This window comes from Panicum virgatum, chromosome 5N, assembly GCF_016808335.1.
Source record: "Panicum virgatum strain AP13 chromosome 5N, P.virgatum_v5, whole genome shotgun sequence".
Classification (NCBI taxonomy): Eukaryota; Viridiplantae; Streptophyta; class Magnoliopsida; order Poales; family Poaceae; genus Panicum; species Panicum virgatum.
This window is the reverse complement of record NC_053149.1, coordinates 59,488,171-59,514,881: the sequence shown is the minus strand read 5'-3', so window position 1 is coordinate 59,514,881 and position 26,711 is coordinate 59,488,171. Positions and strand designations below refer to the sequence as shown.

The following is a 26,711-nucleotide window of genomic DNA, read 5'->3' as shown; positions in this document are numbered from 1 at the left end:
TCGGCTACGAGTGGGGGAGCCGGCGGCAGTTCGCGCGGGAGGGCGCCGGCGCCACTGCGCGTGCCGGAGCCGGGCAGGCGATGCATGAGAGGATGGAGGCTGCGTGACGCCGTGACGGTGTCCGTCGGGCGGCCGTGTTACAAGCTGTGTATGTGGCAGTTGATATCTCTCTCGGCTTCTCATGGCGCCTTCTTGTGTAGTTCTGCATTGTGATGATGTAACTGTTAACTGTGCAAAGTGCATAGTTATCAGAACCCAGAAGAAACACGAACCAACATGTGTACGTGGTTCTGTACAGCTCTTAGATTTCTCCAGAAAGCGACATGTGGTCGTGCATTATTGGTTAAGCCGTGACCGAAGGATAACATCAACTGTGCAATCGAATCTTGATGGAGCCAATTAAAATCTAGTTCATGAGTCTGCACAGCCTATAACTATAACAAGACGAGTAGCAGCCTGATATAGCTTTTCAATCCATTGTGATCCTGCCCGGACCTCCCTTGAGTGAGCTGTACAGCGGCCTCGATCGTTTGAAGCCGAATATGTCTGTAATCCTGTACGTTTTCGGTGGATCAGCTTCGGCGGCCGCCTTCTTGAACTCTGCCGAATGGTTGCCACTGAAGACTTGCACGCTTAGTGTCCTCCTTTGGGGCGCATCCAATTTTATGTACTGATCGAAGAACGCAATGAATTCTTCTTTCTTCAGCTCCCTTAGGAGGGCGACCTGGCAAGTGTTATTCGAGGTCAGTACATCTTGTTGACAATTAATATTCAACCTTCTTATTTTCTGTTCTCTCCGAATATTAACAGTGATAGAATTTTGAGAAAACTTCTCTATCCGTACAGCATTTCTGTTTAACCACAACCTGTTTGCTTGATGCAATGTTCTTTTACAATGATAAAGCATTTTAAGCAAAAGGCCCTACCTCAGACTCGACCCTATCGAACTTGAGAATCCCTGCGTCAATCTCTCCCCAGTAGAAATGAGATTCCTCCCACAAGTTTTTGAACTTCTCCAGTTTAGAATCAATGAGTGATTTCACATTTCTCTGAACCAAGAAACTCCATGTCAATAATACAAAGTAATATCCTCTGGTTATGGACATACTAATAGTCCAATAATATATAGGGTTTGAATTATAAATTCAGTTATGATGTCATATTCTGAATTCCATTTTAAAAACCCAATTCTTCATCCTTTCAATCCACTCTCCAGTGGCGCTTGTGACTCAACAGCGAATACTTTAAAGAGCATTTTGTGGAATACTTATGAAAATGAACAGCAATTTGACATCCAACATCACATAAATGTAAGTCATTTTGGCTTTTCTAATTTATAGACTTTGCTACGTATCTAGATATACACTATGTCTAAAACATCATAAAATTATGTATCTAGAAAAGTCAAAATGACCTACAATTTGGAACGGAGAGAGTACATTATATAGAAGTACAAAATGGAGTCACTAACCTTGAAATCCTTGTCAGACAGTTCATGGATTTTGCTTTCAAACATCTTGAAGAATTCGTCAATTCTAGCATCAAGGTACGAAGGATCCTATGTGTCCAACATAATATCAGCAGGAGCAAGTGGAATCTTAGTCATGTGATTTTTCTAAAAAAAGAAAAAGTAATAAACAAAACTACCAAGGGAACCCCCCGCCCCCGGTTTTGTTCTAAGAAGGCGCCGTGCTTTGAACCTGAATCGGGACCGGAGTCTCAACAAGTCCTAGAGTTCAACGCTCTTATCAGCCAACCACGAGAAGCTTGCTATATTTTTTAAAATAACGTCGTGCCAATTACTCTTTATATCAGTTGAAGCAAAGGCGAAATTTTTGACAAGCCAGTTACCCTAGTTCTGAACTTGTACCTTAACTGTGGACTGAATAAGCACCTGGAGCGCCCAGACTCCATAGTCGGATCTGCAGAATGATAACATTCATAGTAAGCTAGGTTTTAAATGGTCAAATTCAAATGCTAATTAAAAGCTTATGGTAATCCTGAAAAGAGAAAGGAACAAGCAATGCATGTAATACAAAACCCCTGGCATATACCTTAGAGAAAGACTTGTTATATACCCAAGTTGCTCAACTGTCCGCAGCTGATTGAAGGCAGGCTGGCTAGCAATTAAAGAGAACAGCTGAAGTTTGATATTCGAACTGGCATCATCTTGATGTACCTGAATATATTCAACATGTTTAGTATCCTGGCATAAGGTACATTCGACAGATCCATGAGGCAATCCTATTATATTGAGCTAGGAACGTATTTAGTCTTATCCTGATTTTTTGACAGTTGATTCTTTAGATGAACTGCTACCTTATAAATAAATTATTGTTGTGTTTGAGCATTCAATATTATTTTGCATCTTAGCATATTTAAAACTGAAGGATGGAAAAAAAATATCCGAATCGAATAAGTTTGACTGAGTAAAATGGGCCAGTGCCCAACTGAGTGGCAACTGGCAAACTGCCAACAATCCTCGACACTGTGATGCAGCTATCATTATACTGACAACAAACACTAGATAACAAGGAGCAGATTACCAAATTAGTAATTGGTTTGGTACATTAGTTTTGCACTGAAGGTTTTAAGGTACAACCAAATTTGTACTGCACCTGTTGCACCAAATCACATAAAGATTTTTCCATACCTGGATATATTGGATAACTGATGAATTCTCATTTTTCTGATTTAAGCCCTCAATTTGGTAGTGGCATTTCAATTCATTTTCAAGCATGATAACCCTTTTAGTCAGATATTGTGATGGAGACATGGATTTGAACATAGTATTGGGGGTATTGAATATAGTGTCCTCAATCTCCTGTGCAATGGATTTGGCCTCACTTGGTTCAATGTTCCCTACAAGGAGAATTTTAGTAAGTACAATTAGAGATATTTTCCATTCATGACACACGAAAATTAAATAACACCATTATTAGTACATAAATCTTCCAAACCTTGAATATAACATTCCAAAAATGTCTTTGATAGCAAGTTTGGTAAGAACTTCGCGAGAGAATCTGATTCAAGCTTCGCAAGAGCTTCAAGTTTCTCAGCTACAGGCCATTTTTTATCTTCTAATATTAAAGATACATAGAATGAAGCTTGAGAATGTGGTTGCCTGAAATTGAAATTTTGGTAGTCCTTGACTGTAGTTTCCTGAGATTGGAAGATGTTGGTCAGTAATATCATGAAAAAAAATCATCACGAGAAAGACTACTATGCTCAGTAGTTTGCAAATGCCTGATGCGGACATTGCCACCCTAGATTTGAGATACCACAGGACAAGTATGATGTTTGATGAAATATGTTGCAACCTGCAACATATTTGGTTCTGACAATCCACACTATTAGTACCATTAATGAAATATGCATATTGCCCTGCTTTTTCTTAGTCACAATGTGATGACTCAGTCATATGCATAAATGCATAAAAAAACTGCACCATTACAAGCAGTTACACCAGGGAGTTGAGAAAATATAGTGTTGGGAATTGACATAAGGACTAAGATTAACATCATAGGATATAGACAGTTATAAATTATTTGTGAATATTTGACTTGTCAAGTGTGCCTAGAATCTAGATTTCTGCATTTGCAGAAACTAAATTTTAGTAAAGACCTTATTTTGTTCAGCTAGATGTTGTCGAAAGTTTTCCTACACTTTCCTGACAAGCTGGTGAGCCAAAAAAAAATTCAAGAGCTGACAAAATAAATCACAGTTACTCCTGTGGAGCACCAGATCTCTAATCATCTATAGTTGTAATTTTACCAAAAAAAAACAGAGATTAATGAAACTGAAATTCCTCTGCCAAACGAACTGAGCAAAAAACTTCATTACAAGGGTAGATTACGAATTTAAATGTTCGTGTGCAAAATTATGAAAGAAAAGCAAGCACCAGAATATTAAGATTCACAGCTTACCTTCAGGGCAGAAAACCTGTTTGGCTTAACTTCAAAATTAGCAATTTGCTTCAGTATGGCATTTAGGAGAACCCTCATCTTATCATTGTAACCACCTAAGGAGACCTTTAAACATACACAGTTAAATGTTTAAGTTTTAATTTTAAAAAAACTAGCATAATACCAGCAACGTGACAATGCATCAGAGTTCCAACAAACAGCATGATACTTATACAATGTGCCCCTTAACAGTTACAGTTAGGAGCACTCATTAAAGAGAAAAGCAATTATAGTAACTATAATTACCTGGAATCCATCCGAAGTAAGATATATTGAATAGTATAAACCAGCAATTTGAGCATCATAAGCTGCAAAATGAACAGAGATTTGTCAGTATACATTTTAACCTAAAGTTGGCAGGAGTACAACCTAAATTGATTGTTATGGTGAAAAAAGATCACCCGATTAACAAGTTTGGGCTTACCATAAGCGTTCAAATAATCCACTAACAAATCAACAAAGAGATCAGTAGAAACATATGCTTCCGGGGAGTGGCTTGATAATGGGCAGTGGAAATCAATTATAATGTGAACCTTTGGCGTGGAGAACAGCAAATCAGGCTTATACCACAACCGTGAAAGTGGTGTCTTCCTTAATACTTTTGGAAAAGTAACCTGATAAAACAATTTTATTTTCGTTAGAGTTGTTTACTATGTAAGGTCTCAACAATTCATACTATTATGGTATGCTGATGCCAACATTGAAGTACTCCAAAATTGACCTTTTCAGTCACTTCTTTAAGAGCAAAATCCTTTGGAATGAACATGTTAGGCTCTGGGAGGTGGAGTTTCTCCGTGGGAGCTTTTTGAATCCATTGCTTTCAAGTAGTGAAAATCAACAAAAATATGTTAGAACATTAATAAGCCAAGTGGAATAAGATAACTGGGGTACAATAAAGAAAATGGTGTTTTAAAAGACGAACCTGTATCACAGAAGGAGTAACATTTTCAACAGAATATGATGTATTATACCAGGGCTCAGCAGAGGTAGTACATCCTTCAAATTTTTTGGACTCCCAGAATATTCTAAATAGAGACAAAGAAGTATTGCATCAAAGAAATAAAAAAAAATACATATAGTACCACAGGGCATAGGCAAAGCATGTGTGAAATAAGTTCAGGATATGAATGAAGATAAGTTCAAGAGATGAATGTATAGCCAAATAAGCTATTGACTAACCTTTTAATCACTACCTATAAAAGAAGCTAGGGCCACTAAGATAACTTAGCAACCTTATAAGTTCATTGAAGTACAAATTATACCCAAGGAGTCTCGCATTATAAGCTAGCAAGGTCAATCACTCCGCTGCAGATACTAAGGTTGTAGTGCATCGCAGTTCATGATTTTCTAGTCAAAAGACTATCCAGGCACAATCCTGTCACCCCCACCAACACCTCCGCTACGCATGTGGGTGCTCATGCATTGGACAAAAGCATTTCAGCACAACGAAGTGTCAAAAGAACATCTATATTTCAGAAAAGTCAATAGGTTTTCAAATTTGCACCCAGTGATAGGAAGGGAAATTTTACAAGATGAATGCTAGAGTTACTAATGTCTCGCTTATTTCTACCTAAACCGTGAGATTGAAGCAGATACACTAGTCCCCAAGGTCCATTACAGATTTTCTGCTCTTTTCTTTTGATCTGCACACTCATCAGTAAATGAAGTGGCAAAAGGGAAGGTCATTTTTATTCTATACTTTGTTTACATGTTGTTCCTCTTTTATACCTTAGATTAGATCTTTTATACCTTAGATTAGAACCATTTCATGTACTTTTATGTGTTTACAAGGATTACAATATAGACTGTAGGCAAAAACAAAGATGCTATGTGAACTGCATAGTGTACCTTACTCTTTCAGGTGACAACTGATCGAGTATCATCATTATTCTTTGTGGTACATACTTCGATGGCAATGCTGATCCAACCAGCCACTCTTCTGGCGGGAACAACTGCAAGCAAGTTTACGAGCATTTGAAATTGATCACAAAGATAATAATGAACTGCAGACAAAAGTTGTGGTTCAACAGCTTTCCTGAACGATGATGAAATTATATGTAACATAATTTTTAGTGCTTAGTGCTGAAATTGAAAGAATGTGGAAAGAGAATGTATTACTATAAAGATAAACTATCGCAAATAATTGCAATGTAATGGGTGTAGATAATATACCCGCATACTTGAGACAGTACCCGTCACATAGCTGATTGGATCAATTTTGTCTTGATAATGGAACTCCGTTTCATTTATTGCCACAAGCTAACAAATAACAGGTATTAGAATTTACATTTTGTGTAATGAATGTAAATCAATTCATTTGTTCCACAAAATGCTAAAAACATGTATAAGAATTGATATTATGAGTTGATATTGGCAATAAACAACCTCTAAATATCATGTGAAGAAAACATGAGTCCAAGAATGCAGAGCCCATATCCAAATACCCATGCTACATCATTACTCATTAGCAGATTAAGTCTATCATCTGTTATCTAGCTTTCTATCCCTCAGCGAAGCACTTGGATACAAAATCAAAACTCTTCAAATAATTTACATAAAATGTAAACCATGAACCTTTCAGTTACCTCATTAAATATCCACTCATGAACTCCATCTTCTTTTAATAGAAAAAGATATTTGAAGATCCACCCAACAATATCTTCCATGTGTTCTAAAATAAAGCATATGGGTAAGATCCTTAAAAATGTAAATGCTGATTCAAATTAAAATAATGCTGGTTCAAGTAAACAAGGATGAGTGGAAACTGACCATGACCAGCATCAGTGAGCCTCATGCTTACTGAGAAAAAAGAATATTCAGTGCTGTTAGTGCTCTCTCCAGCCATCAAGTTCATGGCCCATCCTACAGTAGCAAAATTTGGACATCTCAGAGGTTGCAAAAGTTGATATATAAGAAAGTAAAGGATGATAGACTATATGTAGATGATAAGGCAGCAAAAGCATAAGGACAGTAATCAAATGTAGAAGTAAACTTGCCTAGTTCCTTTATTATATGGAAGATGGACCCCTCGCCTTCATGCCCAATAAGGTGACTCAGATAGTGGCAAGGACCTTCTTTGTAGAACTGGATGCTAGGTATAATTGGCCATATTAATCTTAGATAGTCGCCTTCTTCGATTGGCAGTGCTTTGACAAGAAGCTGTATAAGAAACATGAGACATCACATCTCATTTGCATCAGTGGACTATTTTTTTGTGACAAATAATACTGACGAGCATTCTGTCTTCTACCTGCAAATGTTCCTCTGAAAGAGGATGACTCGGACACTTGAAGCTTATCCGGTCAGTGTTTTTTATGTCACTAAACAAACGATCAACCAAGCCCTGAATGCAATCGAGGCTCTCTGCAAAATCATTTTATCAATTTCAAATAGTTATATTACAATGGAGTAATTTGCATTACTTACCCTTTCCATAGACAACAAGGTGCATAAGATTTGCTGAATAATTCTCATAAAACTTCAGAAGTTCATGCCTGATGTCCAAGCCCCTCTCTTTTGGTTTAGTTTCCAGTGTTTCCCAACTTCCTGATATATTAAATTGCAAATTAGACAAAACAGAATAGATTTGTGATTAAAAAAATCCACATGAGACAGAATTACTTAATATTGAATTTCCACAAGAAAATTTCTTACTAAGAGTACACAAGAATTGACAGGGACAATAATTTAGATTTTACATGTAGTTATTTCAATTTGCATTAACAAACATAGTGTCCTTTTTTTCACAAAAAAAACATAGTGTCCTTTTAAAGTGCATCATAAAATTGATTTATGAAGGTGGTAGATACTCGCTGCATAAAGATAAAATGGAAGTTGTAGAAAACTGAAAACATGTTGATGTTTCTCTGCACGGGGTATTATCAGAATCCAGTACAAACTAACAAGTAACAACCATAATGAGCTGATAAAATAAGTATTGGAGAGAATAATTGTCTTGTATTCCTCCAAACCCTAGAAGGGTGGGATATATAGATCCTATACATGGGCTCACATATACACCAACACCCCCCGTAGTCTGAACTACTGGCGCAGCGGTGTCCAAGACTGGATAACAAGAAAGCCAACACCCCCCCGCAGTCTGAACTACCGGCGCAGCAGTGTTCAATACTGGACAAGAAGAGAGTACAAATAGAGTACAAAGGGCAAATACCCCCCCTCCCCAGGCAGCCACAACTAGCCACCGGCTACGTTGAGGCTGGAGCGAAACTCCGAGAAGGTCGAGGAAGCCAGTCCCTTGGTGAAGATGTCAGCGAACTGGGAGGTAGTCGGGACATGGAGTACCCGAACATCGCCGATGGCGACTCTGTTGCGCACGAAGTGTAGGTCGATCTCCACATGCTTCGTCCACTGATGCTGGACAGGGTTAGTGGAGAGATACACGGCGCTGACGTTGTCGCAGTAGACGAGCGTGCTCTTGGCGAGCGGGCTGTGGAGCTCCGCCAAGAGCTGTCGTAGCCAGGATGCCTCCGCCACGCCGTTAGCGACAGCTCGGTACTCCACCTCAGCACTGGAGCGGGAGACAACCGGCTGCCGCTTAGACGACCAGGAGACCAGGTTGCCGCCCAGGAAGACGGCGTAGCCGGAAGTGGAGCGACGAGTGTCCGGGCAGCCAGTCCAGTCAGCGTCGGTGAAGACCACCAGCTCAGCAGAGGACGAGCGGTGAAGCACCAGGCCGAGGTCCACAGTGCCACGAACGTAGCGGAGGAGACGCTTCAGCGCAGCAAGGTGTCACTCCCGGGGATCATGCATATGAAGACAGACCTGCTGAACAGCGTAGGTGAGATCCGGCCTGGTGAAGGTGAGGTACTGCAAAGCGCCAGCCAGACTCCGGTAGGCAGTAGGATCAGCCACCGGATCACCCAGATCAGCAGACAGCTTCGCCTGAGTGTCGACAGGAGTGGAGCATAGCTTGCAATCAGTCATCCCAGCCCGCTCCAGAATATCGAGTGCGTACTGCCGCTGGTGAAGGAGAAGACCAGACGAACGAGGCTCAACAGTGACGCCCAAGAAGTGGTGGAGCTGACCCAGATCCTTCATAGCAAACTCCTGCTGCAGAGAGGAAATGACACTCTGAAGCAACTGCTGACTGGAGGCTATGAGCACAATGTCATCGACATAGAGCAGCAGATAAGCAGTCTCATCCCCATGGCAGTAGATGAAGAGAGACGTGTCAGACTTGGCCTCGATGAACCCCAATGTCAGCAAGAACGTGGCGAACCGAGAGTACTAAGCCCGAGGAGCCTGCTTCAGACCATAGAGAGACTTGTTGAGTCGGCAGACCACATCCGGACGACTCGAGTCCACAAATCCCGCTGGCTGAGAGCAGTAGACAGTCTCTGACAGTGCCGTGAAGAAACACATTCTTCATGTCCAGCTGGTGCACAGGCCAGGAGCGCGAGAGCGCAAGCGAGAGGACCGTGCGCACAGTAGCAGGCTTCACCACTGGGCTGAAGGTCTCATCATAGTCCACACCAGGTCGCTGAGTGAACTCCCGGAGAACCCAGCGAGCCTTGTAGCGCTCCAGTGTGCCATTAGCCCGACGCTTATGCGTCCAGATCCACTTGCCAGTCACCACATTGCAACCAGACGGACGCGGCACGAGGTCCCACGTCTGGTTGGTAAGAAGAGCCGCGTACTCCTCTTCCATAGCGCGACGCCAGTGAAGATCCGCCAAGGCGTCGCGGACAGAGGAGGGTACCGGAGAGACCCGCGGCTCTCCCTCGGTGGCGGAGAGAGTCGCGGCCTGAGACGCCATCCGCCGAGTCACCATGGGATGGATATGCTGAGGATCCAGATGGACGACAGGCGGGTGGTACACCGCCGGCTCGGCTTGAGAGGGAGCCGGTGGAGGCGGCGGCGGCGACGGCTCCAGTGGAGGCGTCGCAGGAGCTTCCGGAGCAGGAGGCGGCACCGATGTCGGCACCGAACGACGCCGGTACACCTGCACCGGCTCAGCGTACCGCGGCGGCGCCGGTGTCGGCGCCGAACGACGCCGGTACACCTGCACCGGCTGAGCGTATCGCGCAGGTGCAGGGGAAGGCACCGGGGCCGCGCGTGGCGTAGCAGGAGACACTGGGGCCGCGCGTGGCGCAGCAGGAGACACCGGGCCTGCGCGTGGCGCGACTGCGGGCACCGGGGCCTTACTCGGCGCAGCAGGGATCACCGGGAACGGTGCCGGTGTACCGGGAAAACCTGCAGGGAAAGGATAGACAGGAAAAGGTGGCTGAACCACCGAGTCAGCCGGAAACAGAGACTCCAGCTCGGGGACTCCAGCTCGGGGTCAGGAGAAGGTGTGGAGGAGGTGGAGTAGGGGAAATCCGACTCGTCAAAGACGACGTGCCGAGAGATCAGGACGCGGCGAGAGGTGAGGTCAAAGCATCGGTACCCCTTGTGGTCAGGGGAGTACCCAAGGAACACACGAGTCGAGCGGAGCGCCAGCTTGTGAGAAGCGGTGGCGGAGGTGTTAGGGTAACACGCACACCCGAAGACCCGAAGGTGGTCGTAGCGAGGAGGGGTACTGAAGAGAGCGTGGTGTGGAGTGGGAGCAGGAGAAGCAGTGGACGGAAGGCGGTTGAGCAAGTAGGTGGCGGTGTGGAGGCTCTCAGCCCAGAAGCGCGGGGCAGAGAGGCCTGGATCAGAAGGGTGCGCACGACGTCGTTCGTCGTACGAATCATCCGCTCAGCCTTGCCGTTCTGAGGAGAGGTATACGGACAAGACATACGCAGCTGAACACCCCGAGAGAGGAAGAAAGAACGGGAGGTGGAGTTGTCGAACTCCCGCCCGTTGTCACACTGGACGGCCTTAACGGTGAGGCCAAACTGAGTGGACACCCAGGCAAAGAAGTGGAGGAGGGTGGGGAATGTCTCAGACTTGACGCGCAAAGGAAACGTCCAAGAGTAGTGCGAGAAGTCATCGACCACCACCAGATAGTACTTATAACCAGAAAGGCTAAGTACAGGAGAGGTCCACAGGTCACAGCGAATAAGGTCAAATGCATATGTCGCATGCGAAGAAGAAGAAGAAGAAAAAGGGAGCCGAACATGACGACCGAGCTGGCACTCATGGCAGAGGGGCTCAGCAGGAGCCCTATTACCAGAAACATCGGTACTACGACTGAGTTGAGCCAGAACGTCGCGGCCAGGGTGACCAAGACGGCGGTGCCAAGTGGTGGAAGACGGCGTCGCGGCAAAAGCGGCAGACCAAGACGGCCAGGGCGAAGAAGAAGGCGAGAGTGGTGCAGCGGAAGAAGGAAGGTGAAGGGTGTAAAGAGGCCCCGTGCTGTCACACCGGAGTAGCGGACGCCGAGAGGCCGAATCCTTTACAGTGAGGTCAGAAGAATCAAACTCGATGGAACAAGAATTGTCAGTTGTAAACTGATGAATGGAAAGAAGGTTATGAACCATCTGAAGAGCAATAAGGACATTGGGAAGACGAAAGGAGCCAGGAGAAGAACCCATGGCGGTGACAGGAAGGCAAGACCCGTCACCAACCATGATGGAAGAAGGACAAGAGGGGTGTTGGGGTCGGACAGAAGAGAGGATACCGGCATGTGGGGTGGTGTGGAAGGAGGCACCCGAGTCGGCGATCCACTCGGTGCTGACCGGCGGCGTTTGCCACATGGCGCTGAAGGACTGCGCCAGTACGGCCTGGTCCCACCCCCCAGGCCAGATCGGCTGCTGGCTGGGTGGAGTGGGCGGGGTCCAGAACGGCGCGAACAGGGGAGTAGCAGCGGCGAGCATGGCCGCCGGCTGGGGCTGAGGACGAGGGCCCCCCTGACCCTGAAACACCCACATCGGGATGCGCCCTGGCCATGGGGAGCTGAAGGATGGCCAGGGCGTACCTCCAGGGCCAGGAGCAGGAGTGGGAGCCGGAGTCGGGGTCGGCGTGCCCCGACGGCCTCCACTAGTACCACCAGAAGGAGCGCCACCAGCACCACCACCACGCCCGCCCCGACGACGCCCGCGACCTCCCCCACTCCCGGTCTGGGCGGTGAGAGGAGCACCAAGGAGGGGGTCGGTCCGGGGTCCAGATCCAGAGGGCGGAGCTTGGTGGGAGGACAGAGCGCCGTGCTCGTTGGAGGGGACGACGGGCTGAAGACGCTCCCAAGCGAAGGCAGTCACACAGACGCGCTCCTGAGCCGCCGAAGCCGCGGACGTGGCGGTGAGGAGGGCCGCGGCGAGTGCAGCTTCGGCCTGAGCAGCTCGGGCGACGGTCGGCGGCACCGCAGGCGTGTGCAGGGGCGCGGGCATCGCGGCGGGGAAGGCTGCCGTCGATCCAGGTGCCAGGGGCGTGCAGGGTAGCCACGCGCCCGAGGATCCGGCTGCAGGGGCAGGGAGGACGGCCTGGGAGCCCGGGGCGGCAGCAGCGGCTGCAGAGGGGCGCCGTCGGGGGCAGGGGCGCCCGCGCCCTGCCCGCCCAGGGCGGCGTCAAGGGCGGCGGCGGCGGCGGCGGCGGCGGCGCGCGCGGCGCCCGCTCCTGGGCCGCACGCGCCCCCGTGCAGGGCTGCTGCAGGGGCAGCAGCGGCGCCTGCAGGGCAGCGCCAGCCCCCACGGCCGGGGCGGGCTGCTGCAGGGGCGGCGGTGGCACCCGCAGGGGCGGATCGGCCGGATCGGGCCCCGGCGGCGCCGGATCGGCGCCCCCCGTGCCAGCCGCATCCCTTGTACCCGCGGGCAGTGGTGTGAGCGCGGCAAAGGCGGCGGCGGCCGGGACGGCAGCGCCCCCCGCGGCGCTCCCCGCGCCAGCAGCGCCCGCGCGCACGCCGGCGGCGGCGGCAGGGCTCAGGCGGCCCCAGGCGGCGGCGGCGGCGGCGGTAGGGGACGGAGCAGCGGGCCAGGCGGCGGTCGGAGCGGCGGCCCAGGCGGCGCGTGAAGCAGAGGAAGGGAGGGGAGGGAAGGAGGAGAGTGGAAGGGGGGAGGAGGAGGCCGGCGGCCGGCCGGCCATGGCCGGCGGCGGCGGCTGCTGCGGGCTGGGGTGGGAGGGAGAGAGAGGAGGAAACCCTAAGCTAATGATACCATATTGGAGAGAATAATTGCCTTGTATTCCTCCAAACCCTAAAAGGGTGGGATATATAGATCCTCTAGATGGGCCTCTATACATGGGCTCACATATACACCAACATTAAGCACCCACTGCAGCTGTCTGAACATATATCATTCTTACCGGTACTGAATTTATGGTAAGGGTGGTCCTTTGAAGCCAGATGCTTTTGAAGCTGGGAGGTGAAAAAGAGAAAGAAAGTGAGGCCACAGCGCAGCATGTCTATGGGATCAAAAGTTAAATTGTAGGGAGCAAATTTGAGGAGTGGAGGAATTTTTTGTTAGATATATGTGTTAGCTGTGTATACCTACATAGTTGAAGGGATTTTATGCATATGTACACTCATACATTTTCCCCTTTCGGCTAAGGAATAGATCTGAGTTGCTCATTCCTAACAACTTTGAGGATAAGCAAGACTTAAAAGATGTACACTGCTATGTTTATAATTGGGAACACCCTTTGTAAATACTAAAAATTGAGAAACTAGCGGAAACTCGGAGTTTTAGGATAAGCAAAACTTGTTCAATGCCATATATGGCTGGTTCTTGTTGTAACATATTTGTGATCATCTTAAAGATTCACAGTGTTATTTTAATATATGGAAGCACAGCATGTAAAAAAAAAGATCATGTATTCAAAATGCCTCTATGCTTTACTGACTGCCGTTTCCGTCGGAGATATGGCATAGGGTGCAAAAAGATTATCTGACTAACAAAGCTGAACTTGCAGGTACCTGATACATTCTCCAGCCATCGGACAATAAGTTTTTCTTGTGCTCTGTAAGGTCAATAAAATAGCAAAATTAGCCAGAGTGTGCACATTACGGAAAATAATTATTTTGTGAAGTACAAAGTTACCATGGCTGTTAGTTCAGGCTAGTACAATAATCAGGCATCCAAGCTAATTAATTTGAGGATTCCATTTGGAAGACCATATAAGCATATCCCTTTGTAGTATGCAACAGTCCAATATAAATAGCATCCATGCATAAAACAACTTCTTACCAGAATCAACAGCTTTTATCTCTCTAAGAACAGCATCCTGTGACATCAGCGGCCTAATAAAGAACTGAGCAAATCTGTGCATCAGAAATCACCTCATTATTATTCAACAAACAAATGCAGAACATAAACCACCGCCTTATCCAATGGATATGAGTTAACGGAACATAAAGTACTGTTGAAGAAACTTATACCTATCTAAAGCTTCTTCAAAATTGTCCACATTGACGTCAAAATAGAAATTTGTTGTCTCTGAGCTTGTATATGCATTGTAAGAGCCACCATGCTGATAATTTTCATATTGCACCAAATTGTTAAAATATAATCCAAGCTTGCTGAAGGTTGCCATGTTTTTTTTTGGGAAACAATAATAGGACCAGGCATGAAGCATGATACATGTTCACTTAAGGGAATCATAATAATGGGATTTCCAGGCTTCTAAAGTGTGGACCTCTTAGCCTCTCAACAGCTTATAACAGGAAGTTGTTGCAGCTTCCTTTGCAGCATTTGCGCTGTGCTGTAAGAGCACCACGACACCACAGAATATCCGAATATGGACTCTGGTTGCAGAACTAGGTGTGTTTGGTTCGAGGACATGACAGGTTACAACTGAATAGGTTGATCCATTTTTGCTGCACTCTGCAACCACAATAGGGAAGACGACATCCCTATGACAGTAGATACTACCGTACAAGCATAAGTGCAGATGAGTCGTAAAATCCCACCTATCCCACCTATCTCAGCTTGCCTGACTAAAAATACTTTCTGACGTTCTTTTTCTATCTCTGTGTGGTGTCAATCATGCTCTATGAGTCACTAATACTTGTATAAAAGAACTGTTATGAAGTGAAAACAGGTTGAATTTTTGCAACTTGAAGTTGATTAATAAAATGTACCTCTGTGATATATTTCGTATACTCATGTTCTCCTGGGTATTTCTCGCTGGCATAAAATAGCATGTGCTCTGTGAGCAAAGACAATGATACAGATCAATAGGAGAAAAGAACTGAGAAATACTTAAATGAAAGTAATCTTTGATTTAATGCAACTGATCCACCGGCCATCATCCTTATCAAACATTTCGCCTTTATAATTAACAGATTGTGCAGGAAGCAAGGAACGCCGCCTATCAATTTGACTTTACGTGGTCTCAACAATGTGGTAATGTTGCTTTCGCATGCATATGGAGAGTAGGTGCTCATGTACAGTCCCGCACGAGTAGTGCAGTGTTCGCATAAATTTGTATGTTCCCACATGCGTGTGCCAGTGCTACTTTACCAAACTTTTCCCGGCAGACAAAATAGACACGTATTGGTAATGCAGTCTGCGCATAGTCCAAGTGTGGATCATACAAAATACTAGCATCGCGTAAGCTGCCAAGGATCGCACCAGACCGCAACGTGTAGGAGCATTTAGGTTTGCCTGTACAACGCGCTCCAGTCATACAATTCAATATTGTCACATTATTTTAACTACAAGCTGACATAGCAAACCATTTTTAAATCTAAGAGAAAAGCAAGTACAGAATGCAAAGAGCTGTTACCCTGAACCGAAATGCTCATGAGGAAGATCAAACATAAAGGCGTGCATTTGCAGGTGGGGCCGTGAGATCAATCATGGACACTTTCAAACGATCACGCTGACGAGTGAAAATAGAGAATCAGTTCCCTTGTTCTGATTCTACATCAAAACCGTCCACTGTTCAGCTATTAAAAAAAGTCCACTGTTCAATCTGACGGTCAGAATATGCCAAGCTGGCTCTCAACCACCACCACCTATCAAATGACTTGGCTGCAAATCTACGACGTCATCAGTTGACCCAGGATAGCACGCAGAAGAAGAGCGGTTCTAGCAGCCAAGTAAGCGTCTCCCTGATTCGACAGAGACAATTCGAGGCCCCAGCCGGATCCCAAAAGGGGATCCATGCCAGCGCACGAGCGATTCCGCGAAACCTCCGCAGCGGGGCCCGGACGCCCGGTGCCGTAGCGAAGAATCCCCTCATCTAATCATTGTCTACTAGCTCAAATCCTCACGCCACGAATCGACTGGAATCCGAATGGTGATTCGATCAGCACGCACACGCAACGAACTAGAGCGCTGGCAACCAGCGAGCGGGATGAGGCGGGGAGGATACGAACTCACCGAGGAAGTGCGCGAGGCCCTCGAGCCCCTCCGGGTCGCTGAACGAGCCCACCTCGACCTCCATGCACGCCGCCGCCTGCGCACAGCGAGAGACACGGAGGAGAGGTTAACAACTGAACGCCAAAATCACGCGAAGACGATGAGTGATCAGCCAGCGAGCGAGCATCCCAGCACTGCACTCGCGGCGGCCGCGGGGCGCGGGCGGCGGACCTTGTCGGTGTCAGGGTCGCTGATGAGCAGGATCTCGAGCGCGTTGGGGAGCACCACCCGGCGGTACTGCCGCTTGTCGCTGCGCGCGCGGATGAACTCCACATCCCTGCTTCCCGCCGCCGCCGCCATCCCCGCCCCACCCGCTCTCCCAGTCCCTCCTGCGATCTCTCCCCGCCCAATGGTGGATTGGATTGGATTGGCTGGCCGATTGGGGGGGCCAGCCAAGGCTTAAGCGAAGCTAATTGGGACTTGAGACCTTGGGAGACTCGATTAAATCGATCTCCGTGTCAATTTATATAGGCAGGGGACCAACCGCCTAGGCAGGTGGGGCGCTCCAGTGGCTTGCGGCACAGGTTTGAGATTCCAGAGGCCGTGTTTAGTTCAGGCAGGTGTAAGCGCAAAAAAATTTTGCGACGGAATCTTACTAATTTAGAGTACTAAGGGGCTGTTTAGTTTCTAAAAATTTTCACCCAAAAATTTTCACCTCCTCTTTAAACACATGTATGAAGCACTAAATGTAATTAAATAACAAAACTAATTACACAGTTTGGATGTACACGACGAGGCGAATTTTTTGAGCCTAATTAGTGCATGATTAGTCATAAGTGCTACAGTAACCCACATGTGCTAATGATGCGGTCAAATGACTCAAAAGATTCGTCTCGCGGTTTCTAAGTGAGTTCTGAAATTAGTTTTTTAATTAGTATCCGAAAAACCTACCGACATCTGGTCAAACAGTCGATTTGACATCCAAAATTTTTCGTTTTTGGAACTAAACGGGCTCTAAATGAAGTCTATTTACAAAAAAAATTTCACAAATGGGTTGTAAATCACAAGACGAATCTAATAGTGCTAATTAATTCATATTTAATAAATATTTAGCGGATGGTTACTGTAGCATCACTGTTATAAATCATGGATTAAGTAGACTCATTAGATTCGTCTCGCGATTTACAGCCTATCTATAAAAAAAATTTATAAATAGACTTCATTTAGTGCTTCAAATTAACAAAATTCTATTGCAAAATTTTGCGTTTTTGCGTTTACATGGTGGGAACAAACACACCCGGATCGCTCTCTCTGCTCTGCTGACCGTTCGCTGCGGCTGCGAGCCTGCGAGTCCTGACGTGCCTGCGACTGCGACTGAGACTGGCCTTTTCATTCGGCAGCGGAGACTCGGAGAGCCGGAGACCGGGGGCCAGTCGCCTCCCCGTGCGGGCCGCTAACCTGTGTTGTCCTGAGTCCTGACTGCCGACGGGCTCCTTTCAGCTTTCACCGGGGAAACCACCGTGTCCTTCACGAAGTCACTGTGCCATCAACGTCCGGGTCCGCGCCAGCATCAGTATGTACGGCTGACGCGCCGTGCCCCGTGGGCACGCATGCTTCATTGCTTATTTGCTTCTTCTTCTTCTTCTTCTTCGAGGAAATCGCTAGTGCTCTGGAAGGTCGCCTCATGTGAATTTGTTGGGTATCGGTGTCGGAAGGGCGTTGCCTAAAGGCACTGCATTAGGTAGCCATCGCTCTCGTGCAGCACCGTCGCTTTAACCTTTTATACTTCCACGCGACGACGGACTCTTTCGATGACAACTAACAAGCCTACACGATGACTCTGATTGTTGGAGTCGCGCTACAAATGCTAGTTAATCAGGGGGCGGTGGTTCTTTATTTACTCCTCCCCTTGAGAGCACTAAGCTGGCTACTTCCACAACTTTCGCCCCAGTGCCGAACTACGTGCCAAGCCGGGAGTGACGGGAACCATGTCGCTACTTGCGCTACAATTGTTTGGTTCTGCTGTAAAAGGTGTTCGGCTCCGACGACGAAGGTACGGTGGGAAGTACACTACAAAGCAAAGGTTACAGTGCCAATTGCCTACTTTGGCTTTGCTGAGGTGTAATCGGTTACAGTACCAATTGCCTACTTTGGCTTTGCTGAGGTGTAATCGCACTGCTCCTGCGAAATGAGATTCAGACTCCAGAATGCTACGGTAACAAATCAGAAGATGACACGGTCAGCTACGTGTCGGTCACCAAAGTTCTATCTCCTCGGATTAACGACCATGGCAATCTGACAAATATCTTGTGAACATTGAGATGACAAATGCCTGCTGATTGCCTATTGAGTTCTTCAGAAGTCCAATTGCTCGAGCCAGAACCTGGGCAAGTGCTCTTACTGGCAGCGCGTCGTGCAAGATGCCCAAGAGAAACCGGGCTGTGATGTGCAGTTTTATTTGCCAAGGGGGGAAGAGCCGAAGTGCTACTGCTAGCTCTAGCTGGCACCAATGACAAAAATCCACATGGAGTAAGCTTAATGGAAAATATCATGGTTGATTCCTCCAAAGTTTCTATTACATTTCCAAAATAAATTGAAACAGGTTCCAGCGATACATCTCGGCAAAGCAATCGTGCTTCATAAACAATTCCTACTACTATTTTATCCGTGTTGGTGTCCGACAAATAACAGGACGATTCTCCTCCGGGAGAAGCCAGTACAGGTTCAATGACAAAAGGTCGTAGCCATCACCTGGCAAGTTAACCAAGCCCATGTCTCTGTTCACTATACAGATGACTAACTACTACCAATTGAGTGTTGCAACTTGGTATCATCTGCAAGGGCTTAGACAGGAGTAAGGCTACAGAGGAGCATCTTCGCAGCTAGCAGCTGAATAAACACCACCAGTTGCACCACTAGTTAGTCTTGGAATCGGAGACAAGTTCCATCTCCATGTCCTGTTGTTTTTTTAGATAATCCTGTGCTGTTGACGTGATTATCTTAATGAAGAAGTTCAGAAGCACAAACCACACTATAGAGTTCCAGACAAATGTAAAAGAGAAATTCCACTGTTTGTCCTGTACATGGTAAAATTATAGCGCATTAATGAACCGGTAAGAAAAAAGGGATGCGGGTAATTAAGGGTAGCTAAGAGAGAGGTCGTTCAAGCTCAGAATATCATGGGTTTGAACTGAAGACACCAACCTCCATTTGTGAGGAGGATGAGACTGCTGCTGGTGGCGACAGATACTTGTCCTTTGCAGCATGGAGTTTGGCAATCACAGATGGCAGGGTGGCAGAAAACCCAGGAATGTGACCAAATATCCAGATTAATTCCTTCTCGATAAGATACAAGAGCTGATTGTTGCACAAGGACACAATAAAGAGAGTCTGTGGGAGCAGGGAAAAAAAATACATGTCAGCATAAAGAGTGCTGCAGCTCTTGGTGTAAACCTTCGTCACAAATCAGGTATGGACAGACCAAAGTGACTTAAATAATTCAGTCATGTACATTAACCTAGCCACAGAGGTTTCACAACTTAATTTAGATGGGCTTTTAAGGAACAAGGATATTAGAAGTACATCAGATATTTCAAATATGGATACCAAATAAAGTACAGTATCAAACCAAATCTAGTTATCAAATTATATTCAATTACCGAACTATCATTAGGTTTATTTCATTTTCAGCTTCAGCTTTTCTTATGAAAAGATTCAGGAACCCAAGTAGAAATAACCAAGGGGTGGAACAATGAATAGGGGGACACTACTGACTGCGCGCTCATCCTGATATATAATATATTCAAAACCTAACATATCAGAAGGGCCATGCTGTTATGGGTAGAAAGTACTGTTCACACCGTGAACAGTAATGGGTCTAGGATATTAGGAAAGATTAGATTAGATTGGTTTGTTATTTCCTTAAATTTAGAGCTTGGTTTAGGGTCAAGTCAGGGTTTCTTAAGGGTCAAGTCAGCCCATCTATATAAGGATGGGATTGTATCTCTTTTAATCAAACAATGAAAGAACGAACAGTCCAAATCTCCCAAATACTCTAGTCTCCCCCCACGCCGACTTTGCCCGGCCATCTTCGGCAATGGTTATCCTCCCTATTCCCCCAAATGAACTAAGGTTAATAACACAAGCTTTCAAAGCAATTTATGCAAAACCTGATATATTTTGAGCTAAAATCATATCCGAAGGGCCAAGGTTTCAAGGACTAACATATGTGTACAGGAGTCTAAATCTCCTTATTTGGCTTTTGCTGAGATGGCGGGTATGGTTAAAAAGGTGAGTCCAAGTGGACAAGAATGATCACATACAAGCATACATCCACACAACATCAAAGAGTAGTTGCATCTAACGAAGTTAATACATAATTATCTTATCACATTAAAAAGACCACTGGCCAGACAATAGTATCAACGGAAATCCCTCCAAAAAACTGAATATACACAAGCCAATTATTATATAAGATAAAAAGTACAAGGGAGATGCCTCACCTGAATATGAGTCTTGATGATAGCCTTCCCAATCAAAGTTGCAAAAAAGAACTCCCAGAAGGGCACACCAAATTGCCCACACATAATACCAGCAAGGTCAAAGAGTGGGTTCGGAACCTAACAAGGGCACAAAAATTAGTTTTTTTAATTTAAAAAAAATCCTTTAGAGGAAACTTATAGTAGCTTTTGTACAGGGAATGTTCCATTGGCTTATTTTTTGCTGTTGTTTATATCAAATAGATAGACAGCTTTAAAATGTGGAGTTAAGCCTTGCACATGGTCCAATGGTGCATGAACTATCTAATTGTGAAGGCACAATGTCATATGACTCATAAAGCACATACTTTTGTAAGACATCCATACTATAGAAATTGGTAAGGAAAGCTAGCTGAAGAGAGACTAACCGAAGCAAGTATCAAGATAGAGAAGAAGTTCAGATGTTGTGAGTGAGAAAGAAGCCAACGCTTGGTTCTATTAAGAGTGGATGCTACTCGGCCATCTTCTTTGGAAGTAGCAGCATCAAGCTCCTTGACTGCTTTTGACTCACTTCCTGATAGGCGAGCTGAAACATGGCACAACATCCATTTAGGATAACCAAACTTAAATCAATAAAAAAAACAGGAACAAAAATGCCACAACTAGCCTTCCTACTCTTACCAAGAACCCACACGCAACACTTCTAGAAATGGATTTTCATAAATTCATCACATAATTGGAGTGGCACCGCACCTCAGCATACTACCGTAAATGTGCAGCCATAGCATGTAAAAGAAATGGGCATGGCCTTGTTTCCTCTGATAAGTTATAGTTCTATGAATTTAAGAACGGAAGAAACAACAACTTGACATAGCATATACAAACTATGCAATATTTACTCAATAAACATTAGGTGCCTTCAAACAGGGCAATTCAAAATTTAAGTAACAGACAGCCACAATGTTACATAGTAAAACTGCAGAAGAGATGTATCGTGCTGTCAAAAGAAATATGTTAGAAGAAATACAAAGGCCGGTAATGCTTCTGTACAGCAATCAGCGAAATTGTGTAAAGAGTAACATATAATAGAATATCACTATAATGAAAAAAATGACATGCAATTTCACCTGCACGTGATATGAAATAAGGGGGAAGCTCGCCAAGTGCAGTCCCAATGCCCCAAAGAACTGCTTCCAGCTGTATCTGAGGTAGCAAGTCGAAGACTGGGATCCTAACAGAATGAGCTGATGCTGGGTACACAGGTGGTCCAAATTCTGAACATTTCTTGTCAAGCCATGATGGCCCAACTTTTAGCTGTATGGTGTCATATGGAGCCATTTTCAAATCAATTCGGCCACATTGAACAGCTTTAATAGTGAACAGAGCAATATGAGGGCCCAGATACAGCACAAATGTATGCAAACCAGAACCTGCATTTTAAAAATTAAATCATAAGCTTCATAAATGTGTTTTCTTATCTGTTACAGCAATAGAACATTCCAAATTTACATGTTCTAGTTTCTAACTTTAAATGTCGGCAAGCACTAATTGCAGCATGTGTTGACAAACTGGAAGGTTGTAGAGCCCAAAGAAAAGTAAGGCAGTACAATCCACCAAATAATAAGCTGAACATACTTAGCAAAAAACACATATGCTTCGTTTATATTTAAGCAAATAATATTTTGGAAGCTTGACAGAATTGTCATTGGATAGCCACAAATTCCATAAATAACCTTACAAATAAGGTAAAAATAACTTTACAAGGAAGGTAAAGGAGAAGACATCAATTTATCTGCGTACCTATTTGACTCTAGTACAATGCAAAAAAACAAAAATGCCAACACAGTAAAATCGTCAGGTGCAAAGTGCAAAACATTCACAAAATCTCCATGATGATTAACTTTATAACTGGTTGCAAGGATCATTCAAAACATAGACTAAACAGAGAGAATATGTCTGCAAACTGGTCAGAATCACGTGGCAGCTAGATAATGAGAAGTATATAAATATGGCATAAAAAAGGTGAACAGTATATATATTCACTACAGGCTTGTTCCATTTATTCCTCCAACTGTATGTATTACATATATAATCTGACAATTATTGCCCACTTATCACCTTCTACTAACATTTTTAAAGGTTTTTGGAAGTCCTAGTAATGTTGCAAACACAAACTACGCATGAATTGACTGGTTCATATTTTTCCTTCTTTCCTCAAATATACAGTTTAGCAATAATGACCAAAACATAAATGAGTTCTGATTTCCATCTTTTTCTGACTAAGTTTAGAAATGACGAATCAAGCCTTCAAATACATCCGGTGCTAAGCAGTTAAGAAAAAACTAACCAAATACTTTTAGGAAAGAAGGGATGAAAAGCCAAACTCCAGCAGCATTCTATTCATTTGCTTTTGCTTTCTTTTAGGTGTAATTGAACTCCACAATGATGAGATGTGCAAATAAAACTTGCCTAGTCCAATTGATGAAGCCACACCTAATGAAACCCACCATAACACAAATTTAGCATAGTTAATGAACTCCTGCACATGCTGCATACATGTCAAGAAAACAACATTAGTGTTCAAACCAATATGCTATCAAAAAGATATTATCTCAGAATATACAACTCTTCAAAGTATCATCTTCCCTGAATATTTTGGCTTTGTAGTAAAAACTCTATTACAGTAAAATACTGTATCAAATGTGATGGAATGACTAGCAGTATACCACAGATTAAAAAAAACAATAGCAGGAAATGCATCACACCTTCTTGTGCAAGCCATCTGAAACAACTAGGAAGATTCCAGGAGCTACCACCAGAACAAGTAGGAGAACAAACAAACCACTCTTACTCAGGATATATGTTGCTAATCTTTTCAAGTATTGTAACAAGGCCAACAGAAAAAAATGCAACGTTCTGAGTGGCTGTTTTGTCAGCGTCAAATTTTCCAAGTCCATTTTGTGTTTCGCTCGAAGTTCTGCAAAATAAACAAAAATATGAGATAAAGAAAACGAAATATGCACCAGTCATCATAAATAGGAACTACTGGTGTGTCTGGTTATCAAGAACAGGGAACTCATACTGCCACTCGCAAAAGCATACATCAGAACATAGGTCCTTGGTTGCTACTTATTTTCAATGCACCAGCAAAAACAAAGTGAGACTGCTGACTGGATCAGCTATTCTATGGTTTCAGACATTTGAGTTATGCACATCACACACTTGTTATCTAACAAGTCCATTGTAGTATTTGTAGAGGCATGTTTGATTCGTCTCATGGTCCGTGATGCACAAATAAGGCCGCCTCCAGCGGTGCTGACGACGTCGTCAGCGGACGTGGATGTGAGAAAGAGTAAAGAAAGGAAAAATAAACTCTGCTACTTCTTGGTTTATGTGCCGCTTCTCTCTACGCCGGGGAAAACACGCCACGAGCTAGCGATGGGTTACTCGCTAGCGGAAGAATTTTGCTGGTTTCTCTCTCCGCCAACTCAGCCAAAGCCAGCGACATCGCTACCCGTTGGACAAGGCCTAACTAAGCTATGTGATTGATGCAAACTGAACTAGGCATCACAAATCGCAAAAACTAATATGTGGTTATTGCAAAAGAATGACCTTCCATATTCATATTAAAAATACCTAAGATGCTTTTATCTCGTAATTATATTCTCTCTACAGTAATAAATGAATAGCACAACTGCCCAACTAACCTTCAAACTGAAACGTCTGGCTCGTCCAAAAGTAACAGCACAAAAAGGGATGTGACGTGTATTACGTGCACTGGTGTGATCCATATTTGAATCCGAGTAAATCTTAAATCCACACCACCAAAATAGACAGGCGTTACAATGCAAGCACCGATGAACCGAACATCCCGCACTCCCCGTCCAAGGCTATCCCCGATCTCACTAAGCTACATCTCCACTCCATACCTATCTCCCTGCCCGCCACTATCAAACCGGTTTCCATAAAAACACAAGCAAGGTAGCCCCGATCCCCAACGTCTCGAAGTGCCTTAACGCCACCGCACGCATTAAAAAAAGTCACGGATCTCACCGGGGATGACGCTTCCGCCCACGTTGGACCAGCTCCGAGACGGCGCCGCCGCCGCTGACATCTTCCGGCGCCCCATCGCTCCCACTCCGCGGCGCGCGAAAAACCTAGATCCCGCGGTTCAGCGGCACCATAACCACCATGGCGCGCCCCCGCCCGGATCCGAATCTCAGCTCTAAGGGCTTAGCGAGCGGCCGCCGGGCGAGCCGGATCGTGCACAGGATCTTGATGTGGTCGCCGCGGAGCCGCGGAGCCGCCGAGACGCTGGTTCCCTCCCGAGTCCCGTCGCGCGGTTCGCTCATTCTCCCTTTCCCCCCATTTTGCTGTTGCTTGCTCCGGTTCCGGTTGGTCCTTTTGCATCCAGGTCCTCCAAAGTACAGGATTTTGTCTTCGAGGGACGCCCAGCCGCGCATCGCCCGTTGCTTTCGCATCCGACGAGAAAGGAGCGAACGACCCCGGAAACCCAGAGAGCCCAGTCAGTCGTCGGCCCACGGGCCCACAAACTGCGAAATCCCGATCCCCCGTGGGCCGTGGCCGTCGTTGTGACAGATTGTTGAATGGAGAGTTGAGACTGTAAATTGACTAGTGTTTGGCGCGCGCTCATGCGCGCGTGGAGCCACACGGTTGTATAGAAACGAAGGTGGATGCAATATCACATATAACATTAATTATTCTAGGTAATTTAGGACGGCGAGTGTAGTTAGTGCGAAAACACATATATATTTTACACACAGATAATCACGAGCAGTTTTGAGTGTTGTTACAAAAAGTCCATGCATGGTAGCGTCAGACACAATATTATAGAAAGTCCGAGCTTGGTAGCGTGGATGGAGACAGGGCGAGGACCTGCTGCTGCTTCCTCTGATGAAAAATGGTATGATTTGTTAGTGTACATTATGAGATGAGTGAAATGGTTATGAAAGTATTGCAGTTGATTACAAACGAATTTTAGTCAAAATATGTCATGAGGACACCACTATTTTGTGGTAAAAGGAACTTCATGACTCAGCTCAACACTCAAATTTCAGAATAGTTCATTCCACTTAGTATAGAAACCCTTTACAAAGTAGACGAAGAAAGCCTTACAACAATGACAATTTTTACTTGAGTTTTCAAAACGTAAGTATCACAAAGAAAATAAGGGAAGCAAAGGTAAATAGGAAAAAGCTGATATTTGATTCTTAAAAATAGGTTGTCGCAATTGCCTATCCCGTTAACAAAGTAATTAAGGTCCCCATGCAAATTAGGATTTTGAGCTGTCAACATTACTACGGCACAAAACTAAAGGACCCATCAACCTATCTGCTCACATCGTAATGCCAGATAGGTCTCAATTTTTAAGAGCCAATATATATCTTAAGATATGTATTATTAAGATGTATCACTCCACTGAAGCAATTTTGATTTATTTCAAGCCGCTGATTTTCTAACATTATTTTTTCCAGTTATGCTATTTTAAAAAGATTGTTTTTTTTCTTGAGCAATGCTTCATACTACATTTAAACTGTGGTAAAAAAAACTAAGGACTCAGTCTTTCAATTTTATACAGTACACGTGGACGGTGTGCATTTAAAAATAGAGCTCTGCCTTGAGCTATGAGAAGAGTCCATTATTTTTTTCCCAGCTAATTACTCTTGTATTCCTCATGCTTAGTAGGTCAATTTAACTGCGAAGCATAGTAACATAAGATTTTAGGGTTCAAACTACATAAAAACAAGACAACAAGACAAGCTCTAGAATCTCCATACCAATAACCGTGATTCCACAGTAAAGAAAAAAGCAAAAAAAATTGAAGAAAGGGGTAGCAAATGAACTGATAGTGACCATGAGTAATATAAGACCAAGATGCAAGTTAAAACAACACTGCACGTTATTAGATTTGATAGTTACCCTGAGTAAGATAAGACCAAGATGCAAAGTGAATATAATGGTTCAGATTATAGGATTTGTTTTTGGAATCCAAGGGTGGGATTGAGATGCAATTCGTAATAACTCACATCATTGAGCAGGATAGCACTGATTGACCAGAATAGATGTCT

General features: G+C 44.8%; 2 protein-coding genes across 3 annotated transcripts; both read right to left on the bottom strand.

The window, feature by feature from the left end:
- Positions 1 to 245: 245 nt before the first annotated feature.
- LOC120673615 (insulin-degrading enzyme-like 1, peroxisomal) lies at positions 246 to 16,643 on the bottom strand. 2 transcript variants are annotated; one of them, XM_039954552.1, is made up of 26 exons: positions 16,376 to 16,643; positions 16,166 to 16,241; positions 14,920 to 14,987; positions 14,218 to 14,309; positions 14,027 to 14,100; positions 13,756 to 13,799; positions 13,146 to 13,197; positions 7,392 to 7,511; positions 7,216 to 7,328; positions 6,962 to 7,124; positions 6,735 to 6,827; positions 6,551 to 6,636; positions 6,138 to 6,224; positions 5,814 to 5,917; positions 4,888 to 4,990; positions 4,687 to 4,782; positions 4,390 to 4,579; positions 4,212 to 4,273; positions 3,927 to 4,031; positions 2,961 to 3,162; positions 2,654 to 2,862; positions 2,055 to 2,179; positions 1,871 to 1,922; positions 1,472 to 1,558; positions 927 to 1,049; positions 246 to 724 (listed from the first exon to the last, which is right to left on the bottom strand). In XM_039954552.1, the coding sequence occupies exons 1-26, from the start codon at positions 16,502 to 16,504 to the stop codon at positions 470 to 472; spliced, it is 2,910 nt and encodes a 969-aa protein (XP_039810486.1). In that variant the 5' UTR covers positions 16,505 to 16,643; the 3' UTR covers positions 246 to 469. The 2 variants fall into 2 exon arrangements, with proteins under 2 accessions (XP_039810486.1, XP_039810487.1); XM_039954553.1 differs by lacking the exons at positions 14,920 to 14,987; positions 16,166 to 16,241; positions 16,376 to 16,643 and having other exon boundaries at positions 14,027 to 14,090.
- Positions 16,644 to 18,661: 2,018 nt separating this feature from the next.
- Positions 18,662 to 25,028, bottom strand: LOC120673616 (vacuole membrane protein KMS1-like). The gene is made up of 8 exons (XM_039954554.1): positions 24,676 to 25,028; positions 23,388 to 23,599; positions 23,092 to 23,170; positions 21,750 to 22,052; positions 21,051 to 21,208; positions 20,647 to 20,763; positions 19,349 to 19,534; positions 18,662 to 19,221 (listed from the first exon to the last, which is right to left on the bottom strand). The coding sequence occupies exons 1-8, from the start codon at positions 24,749 to 24,751 to the stop codon at positions 19,060 to 19,062; spliced, it is 1,293 nt and encodes a 430-aa protein (XP_039810488.1). The 5' UTR covers positions 24,752 to 25,028; the 3' UTR covers positions 18,662 to 19,059.
- Between the last annotated feature and the right edge of the window lie 1,683 nt (positions 25,029 to 26,711).